Source organism: Gavialis gangeticus, unplaced genomic scaffold (assembly GCF_001723915.1).
Source record: "Gavialis gangeticus isolate Ggan-Ray unplaced genomic scaffold, GavGan_comp1, whole genome shotgun sequence".
Lineage (NCBI taxonomy): Eukaryota > Metazoa > Chordata > Crocodylia > Gavialidae > Gavialis > Gavialis gangeticus.
In genome coordinates, this window is record NW_017729011.1 from 10,246,354 (window position 1) to 10,262,245 (window position 15,892).

General features: G+C 43.9%; 1 protein-coding gene across 1 annotated transcript in view; it reads left to right on the forward strand.

Annotated features, from left to right (window-relative positions):
- The window catches only part of PAPPA (pappalysin 1), a 322,351-nt gene that overhangs the window by 256,921 nt on the left and 49,538 nt on the right, over positions 1-15,892 (forward strand). The window contains exons 14-15 of the mRNA XM_019510512.1: positions 2,828-2,996; positions 12,598-12,781. Of these exons, the coding sequence (XP_019366057.1) occupies positions 2,828-2,996; positions 12,598-12,781 (353 nt within the window). The remainder of the gene's footprint in view (positions 1-2,827; positions 2,997-12,597; positions 12,782-15,892) is intronic.

Here is a 15,892-nt window from a genome sequence, read left to right on the forward strand (position 1 = left end):
GAAGAATTCAGTCCTAGATTTTCCTAGATTTGTTCATTCTTATGATATCCTTCAAGATTGGAATTCAGCATAATATTAACATGCTGTACGTTGGTGGACACCAGCTATTTTGTAGGGTGTTATTTTATTTATCCGACATTTGTGCAAAGTGATTTAGTTCTTCACACAAGATGTGCCGTGGAGCAAAGTTCACAACGTAGACTTCTGAGTACAGAAGTGTCAGTGATGTTTTCTCTATTCCTCACCAGCTTAACTTACTTGTCAGCGAGGCAGTGAGGCAGAAGGAATTCACATATAAAACACTACTTTCTGAAAATAGAAGGGAACAAAATAATGATTAGCCTTAAAGTGTAGGTGTAACAGGAATTTGTAGTGAGGTTTGGCAAGACAACATATTTAATAGTCATGCCGTTCTAATGGTCAGAGTCAGACACCCTAATGTTGAGTATTGCCTCATTTGAAAAGGAATTGCATTGAAATCAGCAGGACTATAAAGCCTTGCTCCCCTTGAGTAAGGGCATGACTCCATCTGGGGCTGTTCAAGGGAGTGATGCAAAGCAGAGTATGGGGACCACCAGTTTCACTAGTCCATTAAGACACTGCACACTGTAAGGGTGTGACCAGCTGGCTGTAAGTGAAAAGTGGAAATTCTGGAAGCATCTTCTCACTAGCAGCTGCTACATGCTGCTCTCTCTACCTCACTGGGCTGTGCCTAGTGTAGCTCCTAAACCCCTTTAGTAGCTGGTGAGAATCTGGCCCAGAGATGGCTGTCTGAATGTGGAGGAGATTCCCAGCTCGTCTCACACCAGTGAAAGGCTTCCAAGAGACGAAGGAAGTTGGATTTTACAAGCTGATCACCCCCATATGGGGTCATTTCTTGTTGAAAGAGAAATGAGTAGTTGCAGATTCATACCACTATAACCTAATCTGATGCGAAGATCCAGAGATCCCCATTTCTCATTCCACTTCTCACTTTTTGTGTGGCTTTGGCCAAGTCACTCTATCCCTCCCTAACCCCTCCACCACTTTCCAATCTCTAACAAAGAGGTAATAACACTACCACCGCTACCTTACAGGGTTGCCATGAGGGTGAATTAATGAATTAATGTACAGTTTTTTGAGTGTATAAAAAAACTCTATATACACACCAAGTACCATGATTAATGAACTGGGTAGGATTTTAGTGGTTGTTAACCTTTTTCCTGGAAGAGGGAGACATTTAGATCTTAACCAGTTGCATGGTATAGCTGTTCATTTCTTTAATATTTTTCACTGTGCATACCCACCAGTTCCACTTCTTCTTTGCCCTTGCAGATGATGAAATGAGGCCCAGCTCCTCTTCTCGAGGATCTGCTTAATTCCTACTGATTTCAGTACATGTCAGTATCCCAGGGCGCATCTACATGTGCAATTGATTCAAAGCAATACACTCTGGAGCAGTTTGGGCCAGAGTAAAATACTCCCGAGCACAGTGTCTACATGTGCACCCAGGCCAGCAGCAATCTGAGTTGAGGCAGAGCAGTTTATGCCAGGCATGCTCCTGCCCTTCTTTGGGGGGTGGTGGCAGGTGGTGGAGGGGCTGGCTGGGCCATGAGGGTGCTGAAAGTACAGAGCCATGTGACTTAGGTGGCAAGCAGGAGTGTGGCCCCTTGTTGACTGAGCTGACTAGGCATAATTCATGCCCACAGTCAGCAACTACATGTGTGTTTAATTGCAGTTAATTACCCCGCTGTAAGATAGTACTGCCCCCAATAGTACTATCCCACAGCAGTGTTAATTAGTTTCTGTGGCCTAATAGTGTCACATGTGTAGATGGTGATGCTTTACTCTGGAGCTACTTAGTCTACTCCACAGTTATGCGCACATATAGACACCATCCCAGTGTAGGGATATTGACTTCTAGAATTTTAGGCCTCTATGACAGCAAAACACTTAGGTACATGAATAGCTTTAAGTATGTGAGTACTCCCATTGAAGTCAGGCAATTTACTTATGTGCCTAATATTGAATGCATGCTAAAATTTACAACTGCGTTAAAGTGATCATAGACAATGAGAGATTTTGCCCTATACAAACTTCATGCATAATTAGAAATAAAAATTAAAAAATTGATTTTCTTTGGGGGTGGGGCGGGGTTGTTTCTTTTGTTTTGTGCTGTTTGTTAATCTCAATGCCATTTTATGAAGGGAAAATGGAGAGGTCCTATCTTTTGAAAAACTTTGGGGGCAGTAGGAACTTTGTGGGCAGCAGTTGGAGAGAGCTGATGGACAGCACATTATTCAAGCACTTGTCACTGTCCCCAGTGAATGAGTCTGTCTCAGTCAGGTTCCTGATAGATAAGTATCTACAGCTCAGAAACTCCACAGCATCACTGGTGCTAGCTGACACTTTCAATAGAGCCAAAAGACTGGGACATGAACTGCCTCACTAACCCAGTGAGATGGGATTTTTTTTTTCCGAAGTCATGATTTAGGCAGTTAAGTGGAGGATAGAGTGGGAAGGTTACAATTCCACTGTCATGTTGTTTCTGTTTTGCTGGCACTCTACAAATGAAAATCATTCACAAGGAAGGATCATCTACCCTTTTCCTCAGTGCTAGATTCACAGGCTCAGAGATCTGTTTTTTGGCGAGGTTGTCATTACCAGCACGCATTCCTCATTCAGCAGAAAATGTAGCAAAGGTTCTTGCTGTTTGACCTGGATTGATTCTGCTACCAAATGGATTCAGTAACTTTTATCTGCTGCCTTACAAAAGAAGGATTCGTTGGTCTAACAGCCATTCTTCTGCAAAATGAACTACACATGCTATTTCTTGTTTCCTTCCTAGCTGTGTCCACTACTCTTGCGAAGCCACTGACTGCCAAGAGCTGGAGATTGAGAATGCCATGCTGAACTGCACCAGCGGTGGGTGGTACAATGGTGCCCAGTGCAACATTAGTTGCAAGACAGGCTACATCCTGCAAGTGCACAGAGATGACGACCTCATCAAGAGCCAGGTTTGTTTGTTGTGATCAACTTTGGGCCAAAGAGTCTGGATAGGATAAGAAATGATCTGCACATTTACCCAAAATCTCCAATTGTTTAAATATGTGTGTGTGTGTATGCATAAAATTTATTTTTCTAGGTGTTTCTATATCTCATGGTCCTTTCCAGGTTCAGCATCAGAAATGCTGGGACACTTAAAAAAAAATCAGTTACCAAAATGCTTTTTCTGATCTGATCAGGAGCATGATATAATCTCTTGATATATCATGCTATTATATATCTAGCATGATATAATCTCTTGAGGCACCCTGCTTTTTTGACATTTCCAGCTCACATTTCCAGACCCCCAAATTTGGTGTGTAGTCATGCAGAAGGATAGTAACTGGTTGGTGCTTGTAAAAAAGACACTCCAAAGCTTTGGAGGTCTCTTTATCACTTAGATCTTATTACAGCAAGCTTTTCATATGCATATTCCCAGTCTTCTAGCTTTATTAGGATGGACAACACTCAGGGGAGATAGGTAGTATTACTGCCTCAACTGTGTAGATCAGGGACAGGCAAAAAGTTTGGCCCATGGGCCACACTGGGTTCATGGTGGACTCCATTTCCCAGCAGCCCCTGCCCTTTTGCTGCAGCCTGTTTTCATGGAGACTGCAGGAGACAACATGAGGCCAGGGTTTCCAGGGAGACGAGCCCCAGCAGCGCTGGCTCGGTTCTTGTAGCAATGACAGCATGGTCCAGATGCAGGGCAGAGCCATGATCTGCTGCCCACGTGCCCCAGGCAGGGGTGGGCAGGCCGCGGATCACAGATCTGCCCCAGCTCCAGACCATGCTTTAACCACTGCAAGATCCCAGCCCCGGCCCCAGAGCAGCCCCCCGTCCAGCTGTGCACCCTGCCAGCGCTGCAGAGGTCAGTCTCGATGGGAACCGTGGACCCATGCTGTCACGGTCCCGCCACCCCTGGGATCTCCATGGAACCGGCTGCAGTGATGTAGGCAGGGGCTGCTGGAAAATGGAGTCTGGCCTACTGGTCAGCTCTGCCGTTTTGCCCACCCCTAGTGTAGATGGAGAAACTGAGTCACAGAAATGTCACATGACCCGAGATCAATAGATGATTATTGGCAGGGCTGAATATAGGGGCCAGGTCTCCTTACTTCCAAGCCTGTTCTTGAGCAATGCTCGTTCTCAACAGACCATTTTAACTCAGTGTGCGTGTGTGTGTGTGTGCACGCGCGCATGTGTGTGTGCACATGTGTGTGTGTGTGTGTGCATTCCTATCTGAGTAGGGAGGAAACATTATAAACCATGTTCTAATATTCTAACCTCATTAAAAAAGAAATGTTCTAACTGGCATAGTTCTTTTTTTTTCTGGAGTCTGGAAAAGCACCCAAACATTTTGGTGGCTACTCAGAACTTATCTGATCTTATTGGGACTGGAAAACTGGTCTGAAATTTCATGAGGATCGGCTTTCAGCTGAGATTCCTTTGGCTGGGCCCAAAGCATCACAAGCCTTGCTTCCTTTGCAGTATTTCCAAGTATCCACTTCCAGGCAGACCCTGACAGTGCAGAGATGCACAAAGATCAAGGAATCAAGGAAAGAATGAATCCAAACTTTTTCAGGTGTAATTAAGAAGGGATTCAGAGCATGAAGTATTGTCTTCTTTTAATGATGCCCTAAGACTCTAGTACCACAGGTGCATGTGCAAGCAGAAAGAGTGAGCGACTGGGAAATATGTTAATTTGTTTTCTCATTTAAACAAAACTAAGAAAGGGAGGTAATGCCTCTTGGAAAATTTACACTCATTTTGTTTGGGAAATGTTTGTACTTGGTCTCTGAGTGCAGCATATTGAGTGCATTGATAGCAAGTGAGTTTACATGTGAGATTGGAAGGGATGGGTGTTTGTGAAAACCTTTTAGTGGGAAACTGGAGGACTGTCTTTGGACTCCTTCTTCCCATTCCCCTGTCCTCCCATCCCCATTTCCCAAATACCTGACACTTAGTGCAGTCTGGTGCATTCCAAAGACAAACTGTTTGTTCTGCACAAGAATTTTTGTGAGCTCTGGGGATAAATCATCCCAGGCAAAAGGATATTGGTTTCCAGAAGGGAGTGAACTTTCTTAGGACCACAGACGTCACTTCAGCTTTCTGTTTGTTTTGGGGAATGGTAATGGTGGAGTAGGAGATCTGTGAGTCCTACCTCCAACACATCCCTGCATCCACTTCAAGTTTGGAGCAAAGTTTTAGGTTGTTTCTTAGTTTTGTTCTCCTCTATGATGTGTTTCTGTAATATTAGTTGGGTCACGTCTGTGAGACATGAACACAGTAATTCCCATCTGGACCTATTTTTGTGTGGTAGAAGCAATGAGGGTGTGTGTGTGTGTGTGTGCGTGCGTGTGTGTGTAAAGAAGATAATGTATAAGGCCACAGTCACACTCAGCAGCTTGTCTGTATTTGTAAAATACTGTGCTCTTCAGAAGATCATCGAGGGGGAGACAGAGTGGAGGGGAATGAGTCAGCCCTTTCAACTCAATTACAAAACAAATACAGGACCCCACAAGCTGGGCCTCTTCCATCCTAATTGGCATCAGCACCAGAACCCTAGCTCCAGCTGAGCATTTTTGCAGAACAGAAAACAAATTCTCAAACAAGCCTGAATGATTGAACAAGGAAATAGTTGGAAGAGATCTTTGCATTGAGCGCACAGGAATCCACAAACCAAATAAAAAAACCCAAAGGCATTTCACCAGCACCATATCATTTAAATATGAAAAGTCCCCTATGGGGGAGATTTATGCCAATTATTACTATATGTTTTTGATCTGAGAACCTCAGTTTCAGAGCCTCTTTTTTTTTTCACCCAGAGCATTCAAGACTGGGTCTGATTCATATAACAGGACTAGCTGAGGATATTCCTTATCCACCAAAACACTCCTAACCCAACTCTGATCACCCCAGGTTTTGCCATCTGTTGCCCTCCTCAGAAAGTGCATGCAAAAAGTTCTAGGATGAAGGCTCAGTTTTTATTATGTTGTGTACAACCTGGGCACATCTACACAAGAATGTCTCGGCATCTACACATGCGGCCTTATTAGGGTACAGGAAACTAATAAACTCTGCAGTAGTACTTGTAACGTGTAAACACTGACCTAGCTTGTTGGGGCACAAATGTGCTTGAGTGTGGGTGCTGCCTGCTGGCTGGCCCCACACTAAAGCACCCTCAAGCCCCAGCCAGCCCCTCCACAGCCTGTTGAGCCAGGTCAGTGTAGTCCCTAGCTGGCAAGCTGACCCTTTGGGCCTCCTGTCAGATGGGGCTGCTGTGACTCTGCTCGACATCCTGCAGTCCCAGGTGCATGTGTAAAAGTGGCGCCCAGGAGCAATAAACTCTGGCGCAATATGTGCCAGAGTTTATTGGTGTGCATTAAAATGCACATGTAGATATGCCCTCTGAGTATAAATCAGTCAAGGATTAAGTGTGTCCTTCAGTCCGTCCCCATGCAGCAAAGTTTTTAAGCACGTGCTTAAAAGTTGTGCTTGTGCTTAAGTGCTTTGTTGACCGACAACAGACCACTTCTTTTCAGGGCCACCAGGCTTCATTTTATTGAATCAGGAGGAGCTCTGTGCCAGAATTTGTGTAATGTTTGTCCAAGAAATAATTTCTCAGAAATTCTGGAATATTCAGGTTAGATTCCTGTTGTGCTTTTATTTATCATCTCACAATTGCTTTCCAGCTTCCAGTTTCTCTTCTGATTACATTTGGCGATAAGATGAAACGTGGCAGGTTGTCTGTATCCAGTTGTATTGTTTGTTTGGGGTTGAGAACTTTGCTGAACAATTTTTGGGGAGCTGGAGATCTTCCTCGCATTCATCTGGTAGCCTGAATGGGGTCTAATGAAGGGCAAGCAAGGCAGCTTTGCTCAAGCTGGTGTTTGGAAAGGAGACAAGTGTCTCAAAGGATGTTGATGCCTTTACAAGGGACAGTGAGGATCACTGTGCTTATGCAAATGGTCAACAAGCCAATAAATACAGTCTAACATTCAACACCAGAGCTGAATTTCTGGATATCTCAGGAAAAGACACTTGAAGAACTGAGCAAGGAAATCAGGAAGATTTTCATAAGCACCTGAGAGGATGTAGGAGTGTGTGTCCCAGTGAAATCCCTTAAGTATGTTAAAAATTTAACCTGTTGCTGAACCATTCAATCTCTGCAGTTGTGCTGAGCCATAGTGCTCAGGCATTGCAGGAACATGAAGATCACGTATCTGCTGCTCAATGAGGCATTCCCCTTCTTCACCCATGACCAAACCCCAAAAATTGAGGGAACCCCACGTACATCAGTGCTACATTCAATTAAAGGAAAGGAAGCACAGACGTACCTTTGGTCTCTCTCTCAGTATCTTAATGACATCAACAACGTCTCCCTGTAGGTTAATGACGGGACAAATTATCGGTACATGTACACGTACATTTTAAACTGGCCATTAGCATGGCGCCCTCTTCTAGCCATCATTCACTTTATTTTGCCTTTCTTTTCTTTCTATATCTTCACCTCCCTCCTTTTTTCTTTCTCTGCCCCCTGCCCTTTTGTTTTCCTTACCTTTCTCCTCCACTCCGCAACCCTTTTTCTTTCCTTCAGCAAAAGCCCCAATCATTTGGTTATTTGTTGTCATCTTTTCTTGAAGCCACCGCCACTGCTGCTGTGGTCGAGAGGTGTTATTTAAAACCCAGCAGCTCCTTAATGTTGTGCAAAAGCATCATCAATCATGCCAGGAAAAGAAAGCATGGCTCATGTGGGTTCAATTAGAGGCACAGTAGTGGGCAGCAGTGGAAGAGTACTTAGAGGGAAGTACACAGCTGTTCATTTTTAAGGAAAGGAAACTGCACACGTGAATTGCCTCTTGCAGAAAGAACACACTGGGGTTAGGATAGTGGGGAAGAGATGTGGATTCTCACAAGTTGTTGAAAGTCCCAACAAGCAGTTCTTTTATAGTGTTGGTTAAGGTCTAGTTTGCTTAATCCATTCTCGATGTTTTGAGGAATTGTTTTTCTTTCTTTCTTTTTTTTTTTTTGAATCCCTTACATAAGACTTACTGCGTGAGGCATGGGGCTGAGAGCAGCAGTTACTGGAAGTGCCAGTCAGAATAGCACAAAATGGCCAAAGTGAGAGCTAGTGTACCAAATACAAAAGCCAAGAGCTTCACTGGAAATGTTTTAGGATGTACAGTCTTGTCAAGTCGTACAAGCCAACTGGCGAGTGTCTGGTGCCTGGCTTCATGGGAGACCTGCGAGGTCCAGTGTGGTCTTTGCCCAAAGTGATGCAAGTGATTCGGAAGGTGCTCTCATTTACTGAGTCACCGCAACTACAGAATAAGTACCCACATGGAGAAAAGGAGGGTTGTGCTGGGTTGGCTCTGTCATCTTTTGGCTGATGGCCTGGCAACATGCAGCCTTCAGAAATCCTACAGTACTTTTTGCAAGAAGGCCTGCTAACCCACACCTTGGATAAATTTACCCTTAGACAATCTCAGTTTCCCCTGCATTTTCAGTTTAGATAGTTAGTCTTCACCTCCCTTCCGGGGTAAAAAAACCCACTGTTGTAATGTTCTGCTACAGAAGTAAGTGTGTTTTAGTATTCATTAAAGCGATTATGCCAGATGATAGATAAGCTTTAAAGAGTACAGTGAGTATCCCTGACCTTGAAAACAAAGAGCCTCACCAAACACATTGCAAAACAAAAGGAATAAGTTGAGAAATCAACCATCATACGTGCTGATACTTTTTCTCTGTAAGGGGCCAGTATTTTTGTTCATGATGAGAACTGAAAGAAGAGTTTGAGACACGTGTAAAGGCTCTGGGTAGGGTTCATTGGTGAAGTACTATAGGGGAACTGAGAGTATAAAGACTTAATTTTCCTATTATAAAACAGAAGACAATCCTTTCACATCAAAATAAAGAGCATAAGGATAGATATATGCAGCAAAAGTGCCCAGCTGACAAGTGGTCTCTTCCAAATGACAGAAAAATGTCCCTTTTCTAATAGGCTTCTTTGAATTTCAAGCTTACTTTTTAGTAAGCTCAGCATGTCAGGCCTGTATATAACTTTTGTCAGTTTTGAACATCAGTGTAAATTATGCAGCTGACAGCAAGCTTTCCTGGTGTGGCTGCTGCAGTAGACGGTACTACAGTGCCTTTCCAATAAATGGTGGAAATAGCCTATTTGCATTAAACAAACACCTGCCCCCAAGATGGAAATGGAAACCTAGGCCTATGTAACTTAAACCGGTGTAGTTTTACCTCTGATTTTTTCCCAGAGTCATTTGCAGGGTGCAGCATATTGTGTAGGGCTATGTATTGTTTGTCTGCTCCTTATCTTGCACTGCTCTAAGGGTGTGTTACACCAGCACAAAGGTGGTGTGCGTCCAGGCTGCCAGCTACCTGTGAACTTTCTCAGAAGCATTAGCTAAGACAAAACTCATATGCGTGAAAAGTGTGAATCTCCTTGTTGGAATCACACTTTAGACTCAACCTTTTATATTAGCTTCCAGGTTTGGGTGCAGCTTTAGATAACGTCCTTTAAAACCATGTTTGGTTTGGGACCTGTTTATTGGAGAAGCTGCCTCTTGCATCAGCTGAAAATCGCTTGTTTTTGGTTCCTGAGCTAGAACACGCCATGCTCGGCAGCTGGGTTTTCTGAGCAGAGCTTCCCCACATTGGAATTCACGTCCATGTGCCTTCCATCAGGGCCTGAAACTAATGTCCTGCAGGGAACAACGCAAGAGGCCTGTATTTTGTTTAGGATTTAATTAACACCAGTTATTTTGTTCTGATTTTGTGTTTTAACCTCTGAAATTGAAATGCCCAGGAGCCATGGAGATGGACAATATACATGTTTGTAGATAATAATAATGTTTCTTATGGGAAAAGGAGGCTTCCGCTTCCCCTGGAACAACCCAGCTTGGAGTAAAAAACCACATCTGTGTTGGGATTTGGGAGAAGATTGTATTTCTCCCTGGTCTATAAAAGCTAAGGATTGATTCCCTGAAGTACTGAGCATCTGTGACTCCAACCACAATCTCAGGGAGCTCTAGGCATTTGGCATCTATCAATCAGGCCCTGAACTCCTTCGGTAGCTGAGGTGCTGCTCTGCCAACATAACGGATGTCTCATTTAATGGTTGAGAATTGCCCACTTTCTGCTTCTGCTCCAAAAGCAGGACCTGAAGCAAACAGGAGGGTTGCAGGTGGGATAGGGTGTCTCTGGATTTGCTGCTGTGTCGGTATGTGTGAATACAAGGAAAGGTTTTCCATAGCCTCACTTTTCTGCTGTGGAGCCACATGCCATAAAGCAGCTTCCCTAAAGTACAGATGCATTCAAGTTGTTTTCTCTCTGAAGTGTCGGAACGTTCTTTGTTAAAATAGTTCAGCCAATTTGGAAATCAACAAAGCTAGAGTAAAAAGCCCCCGGAGAACACATCCTCTGGAAATGAGGACTATAACGTCACTTTGCCTTAGGTTCTCTAGGGCTCCCTGCACATTATACTGCAGATCAGTAGGAGATGCATTTTTGTTTGTTTGTTTGTTTAAATAAACACAGTGGCCTGGAAAAGGGGTTTTGTGCCCACTCGGGAAGTCTCCAGTCTCCAGGCTGTGGGACTGCTTTTTCCATTCTAAATACAACCATATATCAAAGGGAGACAGGTCCGAACTTCTGTTGAAACCATTAGGGTGTTTTGGCAAAAGGGAATTCCAGGTCCCTTTGATGTGTGCAAGAAAAATTTCCCTTGCTTTTATAAACCCAGATCAATGCTTGGCGTTGCAAATCTCCTGTGACTGTGCCAGCCCGGAATAAAATATCCCCCGGAGGCACAAGATTACTACAGTTCAGTCAGATTTGTGGCAGGTATCTTCTCTTTACCTCGCTGTCTGCTGCTTGTGTTTTCTCTTGCACCTCCTTTCTCTCCCCTCCTCCCCCTTTAGTCTCCCACTACTGTCAGACCTATTTCTAACCATACTCCTTTTTTAATTAACATTTGGACGTGCCCTTTTTTTTTTCCACTTACATCAGTTTGAACTGTGGCCCCTTAGAAAATGCATAGCCCTAGCTTTGGAAAGGTGGCTCCTCTTTCCTTCTGCTCAGCTCTTTAGGGTTTATAAACGTTTGGAGGTCACTCCTCAAAACCAGTGTAGGATGGCTGTGTGGTTTTGATGCTAGGCTGGCCCTTTGGAGAACTGAGCTCATTTTTGAGCTCTGCTGCAGACTCTCTGCATGTCCTTCATCACCTGTGCCACAAGTCCCCATCTAAAAAAATAGGGATAAGGATACTACATTTCTCTGTTTAGAATGGAAACTGTTCGGGGGGGCAGGGGGCTGTCTCTTTCCATGTGCATGTTTAGTTACCACCACAGTGACATCCTGGTTTCATTTAGAGATGCTAGGCACTTCCAGAATACAAAGAAACAGTAACAGCAACTATCAGTGGATGAAAAAATAGTAGAGTAACCAGGAGCATCTCGACTAGCATCTGCTCCTACACCAGTCCCTAAAATGACACCTGCTGGGAGAGGCTGGGCCTGGAGTCACCCCAACTCATTAATGCCTATACTCTTTTGTCAGTCTTTACAACAACTTCTGTGCTTATTCTGCCATTGTGATACAGGCAAGAGGTTCCCTCTGAGCTAGTGGCTTACACATTCCCTTCAGTTACTTCAAAGGCATGATGCTAGCATGAGCATAATTGTTGGCTCTCTAGATCCAGATTTTCTCTCTCATTCACAATCCTCTGCAATAACAACAGCTGCAGAGAGGCTGGGAGAGTCACAGTCACCATTCTCCTTGGCAGACCAAGCAGATATGAATCCAGATTCCCTGCTGCCCTGTACTTCGTGTTAGTCGTTGTCATCCTTGCGGAGTGGGGGTTAATCTGCTTCTCTGATTTTGCAGCATTTCATACCATATCTGCAGTGTAAATAGAAAGACAAAGAACAGGGTAAGGGAAAACCAAGCCCATGGATTTTTGTTTTCCTATAGCTGGTTTTAGAAATACTAGTAACTTATATGTATGTGATACCATTTATGTAAGAATGGCTTACAGATTGATATGCATCTACTCCAATAATGGAGCAGTCTTTGGGGTAAAATGCAGAGATTGCTTAACAGCACATATAGTCACATTTTAGGTACACAAGTAAAGAAGAATGCCAATCCAATTGACATTCTTCCAGTAAACAGGGATTAACATCCTACTACTAAACAAAGTACAACCGTCTTTCACAACCTTGGGTCATTAGGACTCCACTACAGTGCTCCATTACCAGCAATAGCATGTCTTTATCAGGCTAAGACTCAGGTTTGGCGGTAACTCAAGGGAAAGTATCCATCATAGACTCACCTACACCACTTCTTGCAACACCTGGATGCTCTTTACAAACCTCCATTTCAAATGATGATGATCAGACCCAGTTCTTCTTGGCTTATGAGACATGGCAGATAACAGACATGAGCAGTGGCATGGCTGCAGGTGATTTTTAGTACCCACTGGGCGTTATTACATTGTTGCTAGTTTTGATTTTTCCCTTGCTGACTGTTGTGCCTTTGCCTTTGTGTCTCTTTCAGTTGGGGTCCAGCATCACCGTGACTTGCGTGGATGGAAAATGGAACAAACAGGTGACCTGTGACCCTGTGGATTGTGGTATCCCTGATCAATACCACGTCTACCCAGCCACATTCAACTGCAGTGAGGGCACCACTTTTGGGAAGAAGTGCTCCTTCACTTGCCGACCTCCTGCTCTGCTGAAAGGTACAAAGGGTGCTTTAGCTCCATGGGAAACATGGGTGATTCCTATTAATATTATCATTCCATGTAATTTTAAGTATGACAAACAAGGAGAGCAGACAGTGGCTTGTATGATTTCATTTAAATTAGAAGTGCCTCTGCTCTTCCTCTTCGTCATATTGGTTTACTTAGGCATTTCCTTGATGATGACCAGCTGAAAATAATAATTGCAGCAAAAATTGCATCCATAAAATCAACATTTTTAAAAGCTGCAGGAAAAAAGTCAAGCCCGATACTCTGGTCTTGCTCAGTTCTATGGGAATTTAAAGCCATCAGTAAAATGGAAAGGTCTTTATCTTTACTGAAATATTTGTTAAATTTAGGGACATAGAGGGGAACTTTCCAAAATGTCTAAGAAACTTAGAATTGAAATACTATTGGACTTGGGTACCTAAGTGTCTTTTGAAATTAAGATTTAGGCTCCTGTGAAAGTTTTATCCCAGTGACTGGCAGCTGTTCAGTATGCTGTACCTTGAGAGAGCTATTGCATCTGCGCTTGGGAGCACACTGTACATGCTAAGCTATATTATAGATATGAGTCTTATTAATCTAGTTGCATTGAATAACTCCTTATTCACAAGGGGTCCTACTAACTTTTGCTAGGCTAGTAAAGTGCTACCCATACTATGGACAAACAAATTCAGTGCCTCAAAGTAAAACAGAGCAAGATTTTACTGCCCATCATCTGCTCCCAATACCTGCCCAAGTGTGTGCTCTTTCTTTTTCACTGTGGAAAGTTCACAAGAGGAAAGTTGCTTCTCAGTGAAAGCATATGGAAAATGTCTCAGGGGAGAAATGTTGCAAAAGTGAAAGTGTGTGCTCTTTCTTTTTCACTGTGGAAAGTTCACAAGAGGAAAGTTGCTTCTCAGTGAAAGCATATGGAAAATGTCTCAGGGGAGAAATGTTGCAAAAGTGAAAGTGTGTGCTCTTTCTCCACAGTAGGTGAAAAATAAATCTTTAATGAGAGAAGAGACCTAACCACTACACTTTCACTTTTTTCTACCATTTGGTAAGAGCAGGCACACAGGCAGTTATTGCAGAACTGTTGACACAGGGTAAACCCCATCCCTTTTGCCTTGTGCTAACTCATTTGTCTGCCAATAACTTCAGTGTTGAAAAGAGCACCAGAATCCAACTTGAAAGAAAGTAAGCTGCTGGCAACTGCTTATTATTAGTGACTTCTGAATTATTCTCAAAAATGTTCATCAGGGTCACACACCCTACACAACCAGAAATTTTGCAGAGAGTAGTTCAGGAATAAGGGAGTAGAAGGAAATCCTCTTGGGCACACAGGCGGGACAGAAGCCTCTCAGTTATTAAGGGAGCTACATAAGGAAATTCCATAAAGTTTTACTATTACTAGATGGCCAAATCCTAAAAGGTGCTGAGCATCAGCAATTCCCTTTGAAGTCAGCAGGAGTTGCAAATGCTCCGCATCTCTTCAGGATCTGGCCCACCCAGAACACCCTTAGAAAGTTTGCATGTGTTTCATCATTTGTTTCCAGGCACCCCACCATCAGCCCTGTGAGGGAGGTTGAGTCTTAATGGCAGACATCCAGCGGATGAACTCAGTTCCTTCTCCTTTTTCTCACTTGTCCTCACCAAGCACAAAATGCAACCTTGCTTATTATTAATCAAGGAACTGGGATTCTCCCTCCAAATGCTTTCAGGCTTGGAGGAGGAAGTTGTGCTCCATTGGATTAATTCCAGCCAGAGCAGTGCATCTGTTCAGTGCATTCAGATCACAGGATTTTGGCCCCTGTCTTCCCAGAGTCTCACAGGATGATGCAATGGACAGAGTGGCCCCCTGGGCTTTTGAGCATCCCATAGTTGATTGGAAGCACAGATTGAGTCTCTCTGGCACAGCCGCGGCTCTGGCCCCTGGAACTCTGCCAGTACCAAAGCAGCATGTTTCCTTGCTCTGTCTTCCTCCTTCCCATGTCTCCTCTATTTCCAATGTCTGTCTCACCTTTATGCTGCTTCTGCTTATTTCGGAAGCTGAAGACTTGAGTTTCCATCTCCCAATGGCACCCACACACTTCCCAGATATACCTTCTTCCCTCTCACTGCTATGCTCCTTCCTTAGTCCATCCTACCCTGACCTTTCTCCTCTGTCTTCTCCACCTTGGTCTTCTAACTGCTTTAGTCAGGCATATATTCTGCTCCCTTCTTTCCTCCCACTACTGTTTTTTTTTTTTCCCGGGGGAGTTCCCACCCTGGTTTACTTCTGTTTCCGTTCCAGAGTTCCCATCAGAGTCTCCCTGCATTTGTTACACTTCTCACTGGTGCCTACAGTCCCAGATGAGATCTTCTGGTAACACCGGGAGGAGGCGCCATTAACTTGAAAAAGTGCTGAAGTTTTGTTAGCCTGTCACCCATTAGCTCTGGACTCATCCCTAGTGCTGCTATATATTTAAGCACACTACACATGTAAAGCTCTTGTGTATGTACAGCATCACCTCTTCTACAAGTGCTAGTTGTGAATTCCAGATGAGGCATATGAAATACCTTTAATATTGTAGGAGGATATACCACACTCTTTGTATTGGACAAAGTGGTTGAATCCCCATTTTAAGTGTAAAGTTCAACTCAACCTTAACTGTGTGACTACAGCCAGGTCCCTCACAGTGAAAAAGCAAACTGTTCATGAATTTCCCTGTTTTGAAAATAGTCCAGCATGGGGCAGTCTCCAAGAGGAAAGTTGCTTCTCAGTGAAAGCATATGGAAAATGTCTCAGGGGAGAAATGTTGCAAAAGTGAAAATAGAAGTTTTATTCAAATCTGAGAGGGGCAAAATCATCCCAAATAAAAAGCTGAAGCGTTTCACACCAAACACTGCAGAATGGCAGGAAAAAGTGACCGGGTCCTTGACTGGTCAACTACTTGTGGATCTGGCCACATCACTTGTGGGGCCCTTGCAGGATGCGTTGGGAAACTTGGTCGTCACACCAGATGACAAAGCTAACATGTTTAACGATTTCTTTGCCTCCTTCTTCCTAAGTAGGGACCAGAACAGCAACCTCCCAGCCGGGCCCCCTTCGGGCCCCGGGGGAGGCACACCTGGGCCAAGGGTTAG